General features: G+C 39.1%; 1 protein-coding gene across 1 annotated transcript; it reads left to right on the top strand.

Moving 5' to 3' along the window:
- Window positions 1-5,207: 5,207 nt before the first annotated feature.
- On the top strand, window positions 5,208-10,249 carry GPDHC1 (6-phosphogluconate dehydrogenase family protein). Its single transcript, XM_028215284.2, has 5 exons — window positions 5,208-6,941; window positions 7,168-7,389; window positions 7,590-7,837; window positions 9,238-9,377; window positions 9,926-10,249. Exons 1-5 carry the CDS (start codon window positions 6,284-6,286, stop codon window positions 10,047-10,049), a joined length of 1,392 nt encoding a protein of 463 aa, XP_028071085.2. The 5' UTR covers window positions 5,208-6,283; the 3' UTR covers window positions 10,050-10,249.
- Window positions 10,250-12,074: the final 1,825 nt, after the last annotated feature.

Here is a 12,074-nt window from a genome sequence, read left to right as displayed (position 1 = left end):
TCGGCTATTCTAAGATGGCATATGAAATGCTACAACTATCATGTATTCAATTTGGAATTGAAAGTACAATGCAGTTAGTATGATGCCCCGAGCCCGGTGCATGCAATACAGATGAATGATGCAAACATGCTGTCACACTGTATGCTAATTTAAACATGCCCTAATCTAACCATCATAAGCAGGTAAATAAAAGGGAGAAAGACGTGGGGTTGGAAGACATACAACACACACACGCACACTTATTACAGTTGTGGCCCTCGCGCAGAGGGTCCAAATAAATATACAGTCCCGAAATAAAAGAATATTACAGTCCAAATAATGTACAAATTTCTAATTAATTAACAAATTAACTAAGAAAGCGGTAAAACTGGCATGCAAGCCAGGGACTGCCTTGCTTCTGATGAATGCTGTATGTTTGGGCTGCCTTGCGCGGAAATCCACTGGGATGCCCCAATTAGCCTCTGTTTGCACCGGTTCTTGAAATGCGTGCCAAGCCCGAAAAGTTGTCGATTCTTCATTTTGCTGCAACAGAGAGCAGGAAAGGAGCATAGCAATGTATTTTCACAGATATATGCATGCCTCGATCCTCGTGCCACCAATCACGCATACCGAGGCATGATGGCCGAGGAGTCGAATTGCACAACTCAATATAGAATGAATGCACATGAAAACACAGCTAAAACCTAACTCCATCATGGATAATTCGGAGTGTCGGTGACTGGGGAATTGAGACACATTCCGTCACTCGGAGTACGAAATGTACCTCGTTTCCCGTGCCCAGGCTAACTCCTATTCCGAACACGATGCAATATGCATGACATGCATGAAATGCAACTAAGATACAATTCTAGTATGCACTATGCTGTGAAATGACATGCCTCGAAATGCGTGCACACGGGCACGCAAACCGAGAAAATGACAGAATGCGATCTAAGATACAACCTAGTATGCACTATGCTGTAAAAATGAGATGCCTCGAAATGCGTGCACACGGGCACGCAAATCGAGGCAATGGCAGAATGCGATGCAAATGCATGAAAATGGCATATGGAATGCAACATGGACTTATACTAACATGAGGGAGCCTCAGCCACACTCACATAAGAGGCCGATGGATGAAAATGAAGAGCCTCGAAATGCGTACACACGGGTACGCAAACCGAGGCAATGGCATACGCAATGCAATGTCATGGAAATGGCATATAGAATGCAACATGGACTTATACTAACATGAGGGAGCCTCAGCCACACTCACATAAGAGGCCGGTGGATGAAAATGAAGTGCCTCGAAATGCGTGCACACGGGCACGCAAACCGAGGCAATGGCATACGCAATGCAAATGACATGAAAATATGATATGGGCTTATACCAACATGAGAGAGCCTCAGCCACACCCACATAGGATGCCGATGGATGAAAATGAAGTGCCTCGAAATGCGTGCACACGGGCACGCAAACCGAGACAATGGCATACGCAATGCAATATGGCTAAAATGGCATATAGAATGCGACATGGACTTACACTAACATGAGAGAGCCTCAGCCACACTCACATAAGAGGCCGGTGGATGAAGATGAAGTGCCTCGAAATGCGTGCACATGGGCACGCAAACCGAGACAATGGAAAAATGCGAACTATGGCATGGGAAATGATATGCAAACATGGTAATAGAATTTAAGCACTGAAATGTGGGGGAAAACAGCCCCGAAATGAGGCGAAAACACACCCGATGCGAGGAATGGTCTCGAAACATGAATTTTGGGACCCGAAATGGCCTATGGCTATACCAAACATGCACAATATGGATATGCAATGAATAGACAGTAGCAAGGCAGCCCCAAAATTAGCATTTTATCAGCACAAATCATGGCCAAACAGCAAGCAAAGATAGGGCAACAATGGCATGCAAAAATGGCCTTAAACATGAGGTTATGAAGCAACTCACAGCTCCTAACTCCGAACAGGTTAGGGCCCTTCAACAACATTGAAGAGGGGCCAAAAATAAGCATATTTTCAGAACTGTAAAAACCCTAAAAACAATCATAGACAAGGCTAACTTCTTATGCAAGAAAAAGGGCCAAAAGGTGGCCAAAGAGGCAAGTGGTATATGCAATGCCCAAACTGAAAAATTTCCTTCTACAACATTGAAGAGGGACCAAAAATAATCATATTTCCAGAACTGTAAAAACCCTAAAAACAATCATAGACAAGGCTAACTTCTTATGCAAGAAAAAGGGCCAAAAGGTGGCCAAAGAGGCAAGTGGTATATGCAACGCCCAAACTGAAAAATTCCCTTCTACAACATTGAAGAGAGACCAAAAATAAGCATATTTCCAGAACTGTAAAAACCCTAAAAACAATCATAGACAAGGCTAAGTTCTTATGCAAGAAAAAGGGCCAAAAGGTGGCCAAAGAGGCAAGTGGTATATGCAATGCCCAAACTGAAAAATTCCCTTCTACAACATTGAATAGGGACCCAAAATCAGCATATTTACAGAACTGTAAAATCCCAAAAACAGTATACAAACATGCTATAAATGCAATGCAAAATGAGGCTTAAAAGTGGCTACAACACAAAGTATGCAAAATATTCCACAAACAGCCAAAGACCCTTAATGAAACATGTCAAGAAGGTCAAAATAAGGCCATCTCTAGGCCTGTAAATCGTCCAAAAATGGAAGCATAGTGGGCTGCCAAAGCATGCAAGAAAATGGCATTCAAGGAGGGTATTGAAGCAAGTGCAAGAAGGAGGGCTCAAACAGGGTTGAGCCCTTAATGAGACATGAAAATGAGCTCAAAAAAATGACCTTTTCAGTTTTGGTCGGAGCTCAAATCAATAAGCATGTATGGCTTAGAGATGGTGCAAAAATGGGCTAGAAAAGAGGGAAATTGGACTTACCTTTGAAGACCAACACTTTTGTTGCTTCTTGGACCAGATTTGGTGACTCTAAGCTGCTAGAATCCCCTCCTTTGCTGCTGGAATGGAGTGGTGATGGTAGAGCTTGAAGATGATGAAGAAATGGAGCCCAAAACTTGAAGGAAATGGGGTGATATGTATCTATCTCCTCCAAGCAACTCTTGTAACCCTTTCTCTAGAGTTGGGAGGCTCTCTATATGGATAAGAGATGGAGAGAAGAGTCTAGCCAAAGTGGAGGGAAAAAGAGGCCTTTTTTCCCTCCAAAAGGGTTCCCCGGATGTAGATATTTTGGGGGGAAAACCAAGGCACAGCTGGAATGTACTCAACCTGAAGAAGCAGGCCGGCCTGACATTTTGGCTGCAGGTGGCCGGCCGGCCACTTCCCCTAGTCGGCCGGCTAGGTCAAAGGAAAAAAAGTGGCCGGCCGGCCAGAAAAAGTGGCCGGCCACCCTCTAGGATGAAGCCCCAGAAGTTAGCTTTCCAATGGCGCAAACCTTGCATTAAAATTCCTCCTGTAGAAAAAGTTATGCCATTTTCCGTGAAGCCGCGCAGATTCGGTCCAAGCGGACTTCAACCAACCACATCTCTCCCCCCCGGACTTGGACTTGGGATATTCTTGAGTGCAAAATGAAGCCCTGGAAGTAAGCTTTCCAATGGTGGTGGCCTCATATCTTAATTCCTCTTGTGCAAAGAGTTACGCCCGTTTCGGTGAAGCCGCGCAGATTTTTCTCCTTCCCGAATTCATGCTGAACCACTTTTGACCAAAAAGAAGTTGGCTTTTCAGCAAAATTGCTGGCCTCCCACCCTCCTACAAGCTTTCTAACAGTGAAAATTAGGTCTCAACCAAAAATGAGCCCAAACCGATGCAAAATGAAGGTTCAGGGGCCAAAACGCGTAGCCCGAGGCCCCGAAAACTGGCTGTTAGGCACCGGGAGTGGTGTTCGACCACGAAGTGGGTCTCTCAGACCTCAGTGTCCCTCAAAAGGGAGCAAATAAGAAGTATGCCAAAAACCGGAGCAAAAGGAGATGGTTAAGCGGTCCCGAACCGAGGCACACGGCCTGACGGCTCCGAAAACCGGGAACCGGACTCTGAAATGGGCAAAATGGCCCGCGGCCACAAAATGTAGCCCACGGCCACTAAGAGATGGTCTACAGGACCTCTTCCTCCCCTCAGGAAAAGAAACAGAGAAAACCGAGTCTGGTTCGCAAACCGAGGCAAGGCACAGAAGAGGGTTCGGAAGTCCGGAGGCAGGGCTCGCAGCCAGGACTCTGCAACTTCTGAACGAGCACGATATGCAAAATCACCGAGTGCTCAACTGGTGACGTTTGGGTCTTAAGATCGGTCAAAAATGGGGTGTCTACAGTGATGACGGTGGACTTGTTCTTAGTTTGGAGGGATGTCTAGTAGGGGTGGAGGAGGGGGAACAGGTAGATCGCGTTGGAGTAAGGTGTTAACAAGGGTTTGGTTCTGTTCAGCCAGGCGGTTGATGCAGTTAGTGAGTTCTATGAAATATGGAGATGGTTTGTTTGAATTGGAGGGTTCAGCTTGAGAGTTTCTGATATTATGTTGTGAAGCCACGGATCGCGTCGTAACCATTCAATCCGACGTAGAAGGTGGGTGAGGATGGAACCGTTTTCGGTAACAATGAACACAACTGCTAACCGGAATAAATTCTCACAGACGGTGCCAACTGATAATGTAGTCTGGTCGGTAAGGTATGCGTCGGACTGAGCCAAGCACTCCACGGGTTGCCTGTCCTTCGTCTTCCTGATCATACCTGCAACAAATCCAATAAGAAGATTTCGAAATGGGGATAGTTTTTTTCTACGGACCCTCCGACGATCAAATTAGATGAAGAAGATCGCGAGGGTAGGAACTTAGAGAAACTTAAGCATAAAGTAATGGAGAGAGAGAGAGAGAGAGTTACTTTTTTCCAAGCGTTCCTCATAAGTTTCTTTATATTTCTTGATAATCATTTCTTTGTCCATTCATACTGTCTCATTGGCTGAAAGTCTGTCACATACACATACTTGTCGTCAACCATGACCATTTCACCATCCTTCAGAGTTAGAGGTCATATTACATTTAATGTCTTGACAGTTTCATTTAATGTCTGGTGCGTGAGTCCAATAACTTTGTAAAATTTTTATTTGTCATATGACTAAACTCCTACTTGACACGTGTCCAGCTGATGTCTAAGCTTGACTATTGTAGATTCTCTATCAAGCTTGGTCTTGGGTCTGTTCTGCTGAACTGTGATAATAACTAATTAAATAATTATTTAAAAAATCTGTAACAACCATGAAGTGGACGCACCATGCCGATCAAAACATATCTATTATCGACCCACCGTCGAAATTAATGACCGTTGGGGAAGTTGGCAGCATCCAAAACTTTAAATGCTTTGGTACCCAACTCAATTTCACCTGTAATCCATCAATCTCTCTCTTTCTCTAGAATTTCCAATTTAACACTCATCAATTTCATATGTGAACTCTTTTTATGATTTCTGTTCAGCAGATTTTCGTTTCACTCTCTCTCTCACCTGCATGCATTTCTCATTCTTCTCTCTCACCAGCTTTCATGTGATACTTTCCAACCATCAATGCCGGCTCTAAAAATCAACATCTTTGGCGGGTTTTATTGAGTTTTGTCTCATACGAACTTGACAAGTAAAGGTTGGTACATTGAATTTTCTATGTATGTTTCTTCGAACTTCTTGTTGGGTAGATGAACAAACTCAGGCGGAGATTACAAAGTTCAAACACTACTTTTTGAAATTTTTTATTGTATTCTTTGTGTTCAATGTACCCAAAGGCTATCTATTCATCCTTTCCTGAATTTGAGTTCACAACAAGAAAACTGAAAATCTGAGATTGGTGGGTCAGCAAATCTGAGTGAAAAATCAAAAAACAGATTTGGTGTGGGTGAAATTCTACCAATAAAGATTTTTAGTCTTTTGTCATTAGAAGATCTGGGAAGTGAAAATTTGTGGTTTAGGGTAAGAAATTAACAAGTGTGAGATTGAGGGAACAAAACTCACATCAAAATTAGAGATGGGTTGTCATTAAAATCTTATATAGTGAAGAAGATTCCAAGATTTGTGAGGTAGGGAGGTGCGAAACCCATATAAAAAAACAGAGGTGGCTTGTTTTCAATCAGGCCAGCATTGTGAATTTGTGAGTTTGAGAGTTGCAAAATCTATACAAAATCCAAGGTGGGTTGATTTCAGAAAGTATAGCAGTTGAGTGAATTCTTACATCTAGAAGAAATCACAGCTTTAAAATTACAAAAATAGATTTGGGTTTTATTTGTTGGTGGCGAATTATTTTGATCAAGTGGTGCTGATTTTATTGAGAAGAAGATGGTTGCGGGAAGTATTGAGGCGGAACCCCATAGTGCACTTGTAAATGGGGTTCAAAACCATAATGGTTTGGAGGAGAAGCTTGATGAACTTCGAAGAGTTCTCAGCAAAGCGGATGGTGATTTGTTAAGGATTGTCGGTGTTGGGGCTGGTGCTTGGGGCAGTGTTTTTGCAGCTTTGCTTCAAGATAGCTATGGTCAATTTCGAGATAAAGTTCAAATCAGAATATGGAGGAGGCCCGGGAGAGCTGTAGATAAAGCCACAGCTGAACACCTCTTTGAAGTGATCAATTCAAGGGAAGATGTACTCAGAAGGTTGATTAGGCGTTGTGCATATTTGAAGTATGTTGAAGCAAGATTGGGTGACCGGACACTGTATGCAGACGAGACATTGAAAGATGGGTTTTGTTTGAACATGGTTGATACGCCACTTTGTCCTATGAAGGTTGTGACTAACTTGCAGGAGGCGGTTTGGGATGCTGATATTGTTGTGAATGGCTTGCCTTCTACTGAAACACGTGAGGTGTTTGAGGAGATCAGTAAGTATTGGAAAGAGAGAATCACCGTTCCCATTATTATCTCATTGGCAAAGGGTATAGAGGCTGCATTGGAACCTGTTCCTCATATAATTACGCCCACACAAATGATTAAGCGAGCAAGTAAGGTTCTTCTAATTATCGTACCTCTTGTTTCAATTTTTTTAGCTTTATGTAGTCTCTTAGAAATCAAAATAGATAAATTGCATGGTGTCTCTTACAAATTGAAATAGATAATAGGGTTATTGTGCTGCTTTATTTTATTTTATTATTATTATTATTTTTAATTTCTTTTGAAGTGGAAATCTACTCGCTTTCATTTCTAAACCTTAATGTGAATGAATGGCAGCTGGAGTTCCTATAGAGAACATACTTTATCTCGGTGGACCAAATATTGCCTCAGAGATTTACAACAAAGAATATGCGAATGCCCGAATTTGTGGCGCTGAGAAGTGGAGGAAACCGCTTGCACAATTTTTGAGGCAACCCCATTTCATTGTATGGGACAATAGTGACCTTGTCACTCACGAAGTTATGGGAGGATTGAAGAATGTATATGCCATTGGTGCTGGTAGGTGTAAATAGTTCATTAATCTTCAGTGATTTATATTTCAGGATCTGAGATATGTTCGATTTTTTGGTGTGACTGTGTGACAGAAAAATATTGCCAAGAATCCAAAAGGGAATATGTTGATCAATCTAAATTGATTGAGAATTCTAACTAGTTTGTGACAAAAATCCCAATATTTGCAATTGATTTTGTTTTCCCAGGAATGGTAGCAGCTCTAACCAATGAAAGTGCCACGAGCAAATCAGTATATTTTGCACATTGTACATCCGAGATGATATTTATCACCCATTTGTTGGCTGAAGAACCTGAGAAGCTTGCTGGGCCTTTGCTGGCTGACACTTATGTAACCCTGTTGAAAGGTCGCAATGCGTGGTATGGTCAAATGATTGCTAAAGGGGAACTAAGCCTCGATATGGGTGATAACATTAGCGGCAAAGGGATGATCCAGGTACAAATCCTGATTATACTACTCGCCTATTTATTTGGCACCGGCTAATAAGCCAGCTTATTGGCTATAAAATCTCATCATGCTAAAAAAAGTTTTACTTCATTTTACACACCCATTACCTTTTCAAAAGTCAACTTCAGCCTCTCTAAAAAGGCAATAGAAAAGCCAAGAAAGCTATGAACATGCCAAACAAACAAACTTTCTTTTCGCATTAGCTTTTTTGTTGGCTTATTTTTAGCCAATAAAATAGCTTTTCAGCAAACTCACAAAGATTATTTGTATGCTCCATGTCTGAATAGTGTAGTATGCTCAAAGAAATAAAACACTCTAGCATCTAGTTTTGTCTTTTTAAAACTTTTTTCAGCTTTGAGTTAGAATTTTTTACTTTTTAGGTCTATCTCGACCAGACAATTCTAAAAAAAAAAAAAAAAAAATCACTAGACAAAAATAAGTCAAATTCTATCCCAAAAAAATAAAATAAAAAACCTTACAAAAATTGGCTTCTTTTTTTTCTTTTTTTTTTTGTCTTTACTAAACTTTTTGCAAAATTGACTCAAATTGTTTTAAAATTTTTAAGATTTTATAGTCGAGATGGATCTAAAGTAAAGAAATTTGACATAATTAAATTTAAAAAAAAAAAAAACCAACTAAAGACAAAAATAAGTCGAACTAAAAAAACCAACTAATAAAACTTCTGCTTTTGATCATTGGAACTGGTTGTTGGGGTATTAAGAAGAAATGGGCTGTGATTGTCTTCTGCTATGGTCCCATTCAAATTGTATAATGACTATAGTGGCTATTGGAAGTCATCTTTCTCAAAAATTTACCTTTCGGAGGTGCCATTATTAATGACATTTGATTTAAAACATGTATGCATCAGAAGCGGTGTATATTTGCCCACAAGCTTTGTTGGGTTTGCAATTACATTAATCCTGTGTCTGAATCATGAATTTGGATAGAGATTTTGAAAGAGAAAGGGAAATGGAAAAAAAATTTAGCTTATAATTTCATGTTTGTCTCACCTTTTCCTGTTCTCTTTCCAAATCCCTATCTAAATCTATGACACAACCTAAAGAGATTTATAGCATGCACTTCTTGTAGTTTCCACTGCATGAATTGAGGGATTTTCATCAAGAGTTCTCTTGAAGATAAAACTTATATTGAGTTGACAGAATTAGATTTGTTAGGCTCCATTTCTGTCATTGACAAAGAATATCAAGAAAAGTGTGGAAACGTTGACAAATTGGATGGGAAGTTTTTATTTATTTATTATGATTGTGATGTAAAGGGTGCTATACGATGATTGAACTGATTGCGTATTGTAGATGAATTTGCGTTTTTCTAGATAAGCTATACATTCGGATTCTATAATTTTCACTCTGCTTCGTTCATTTTACCAGGGAGTTTCTGCAGTAGGAGCATTTTATGAACTTCTGAGTCAGCCAAGTTTAAGCATACTGCATCCAGGAGAAAACAAGGCTGTCGCTCTTGTTGAGCTCTGTCCCATCCTCAAGACGCTCTATAAAATACTCATAAACAGGTCAAATTCGTTACTTTTCTACATGAAATTCATGAGTCTTTTCCTCTCTTTTTTTTTTTCCCCTACATTTTCAAAAACTGTTTTTGCATACAAAAATGAAAACGATGGATGTTTTTGGATGTTTCATTATTTTTGTGTCTGAACACGAAAACGAAAATGAAGAAAACAAAAACACAACTAAACATACTTTTAATTTTTTAATATACTTATTTATGTTGTCAACCCGAGTTTCATTAATAATAGATTTTCATTAGGGCTCTACTATACAGAGACGAAACATGTTACAACTTCTCCTTACAACGACTTTGTTTGGTAATTGTGTCGTGCCAGAGTGTTTTGGTACAAACTTTGATTAGAACTTATGGGGCATAAATAGTTTATATGAGCTTGAAAAGATTGATTATTGACAAGGAGAGGAATGAGTACTTAGTTTTTGCCTTTTGATTACTATGTTATTTAGGTCAATTTTGAATTGGAATATGAACACTCGAAAGCTCTATCATCTACTGCAAATATCTCATTCCTGCTATGTTCTGTTTGATTTTCAGGGAGCAAAAACCACAAGCAATTCTACAAGCATTGAGGGATGAAACATTGAATGATCCGCGAGACCGCATAGAGATTGCACAAACCCATGCTTTCTACAGGCCTTCCCTTCTTGGGCACCCTTGAGACTTTTACCATTGCAAAAGAAAACAAGCTGAAAGGGTAATAAAGGAATCAATATATATATATATATGCAGCATGTAAATTCACTTGTTGGAAGACTTGTATGGTATTTCGACCAACAGAAAACATATACATACTGGCTTTGTAATTGACAACTTTTTGTTGTCTCAATTTACTTAATTTTAGTTAATTGATTTTTTAAATTTACTCATGTGAATTTGGTTGGAAAGTTTTGATCTGAGTTTAAGAAATAAGTTTAAAATATCTTGCATTTAAAAAGAACATAACTTCACTAAACATCTGGTGTGAAAATAATTTTGAAAGAGACTGTATTTAAGAATTTTTTTTAACTTGTATTTGATAAATAACTTTTTGGTTGGGATTGGTGGTGACAATTGACACTTTAGACCAATGCATGGTTACATTTAGTTGTAGCACAATCTGAACCAGTGGAGCGAGTGGGTTTTATTGTGAGTTTTACTTTTGAACAATTTATTTTATAACTTTTTGTGTATAAATTATTCAAAAAAAAAAATTAATTTAATAAAATTATATAATTATAATTATATGATGAATCAAATTTTTTAATGAATAACACATGAATTTACAAAATGACTGATTCTTGTTATTAATATGATGGGACCCAATTGGACTAAAACTGGACTTCTCTTCAAGAAGCAAAATTTTATTATAATTATTGCATATTTCTAGGTGAAAAAACCATCCACATGCACTGGTTGGTGAAATGGTAAAGACAAGTTTAAAGTGAAAAGGTAAAGAGAAGTTTAAGTAAGATACTTCACGTATTATTAAATTTAGCATAGCAAAAACAAGATATATATTTTTCATTTTTTTATTAGGGAAAATTACAAACATATCCCTTAAAGTTTATTTAAATTATAAATTATCTCTTGTGGTTTTAGAAATTACATTGTGTTCCCTAAGATTTCTAATTTTATAACAGATGAGTCATTTTATTAATAAATCATCAAGTTAATTTTTTTTTTTGATAAGCAAAAGGAAACAACTTTATTGATATCAAAAAACGGATTACATCAATAAAGCAAAGGCGAAGAGCATCAAGCATCATAGCGTTACCCTTTATCCCAATTAGGTTGGCATCAAGAGCAACATCCAATCATTTGAGAGCTCACGCCAAAGGGTTGGCAAGATTCCCACACCACAGAAGAAAACAAAACAAACAAAATAAACAGGACACAAAGACCAAACATCAATACACCTACAACTCCCCCGGCCCATCTAGTACAACACTCCCCCTTCCAAGACCAGTCTGATACAACAATGCACAACTCAGTAGCATTAGGACTTGGATGCAAATCTGATCTGCTGCAGGTTACAAATGAAATCCTGAATTGAATATGGACACCCCTATGATTGAGCTTTAACCCATATTGCAATTCACACCTCGAGCAATTCACAAGAGCTCTGCCAAAAGCATCTGCTTCCACTAAAAGTTTGCACCGCACAGTACCAAAAGAATCTTCTTAGCAGCACCAACAGACCAGCAGACCTTGACAGTCCTCCAAACTGTAATGCTCATCCCGCGCAATTTATACCAGTATCATCTGTTCTAAAGCAAAACAAAACAATCCAACAGCTGCAAAGCAATACACCCAAACCAGAATTATCCCAGCAGCAGCCAAACTAACCCTGCACACTTAGACAGATAGACAGCTGCAAAACTCCCAAACCAGATCAAAACACCGACGGATAGCTTCACATGACAAACTAACCCTCATCCCCAACACACTAAAACACTGTTAGCAACCAATAGCTCTGATCTGTTGCACACTAATAATAATATCCTGAACTGAATACGGAGGCTCCTTAGATTGAGATTTAACCCATAGAGCAATTCTCACCTTAATCAATTCACAGAGTTCATTCAGCTGGAACATTTTCCCATTAAAGACCACATCATTTCTAGTTTTCCATAGTGACCACATGACTGCCATTGGGATTGCCTTCCAAATTTTGTTTTCAAACTTTCTCCATTTATATCCACTC

This window comes from Camellia sinensis, chromosome 12 (genome assembly GCF_055761805.1).
Source record: "Camellia sinensis isolate YWXY chromosome 12, ASM5576180v1, whole genome shotgun sequence".
Lineage (NCBI taxonomy): Eukaryota > Viridiplantae > Streptophyta > Magnoliopsida > Ericales > Theaceae > Camellia > Camellia sinensis.
The sequence above is the reverse complement of the archived record's forward strand: the minus strand, read 5'-3'. Positions and strand labels throughout refer to the sequence as shown.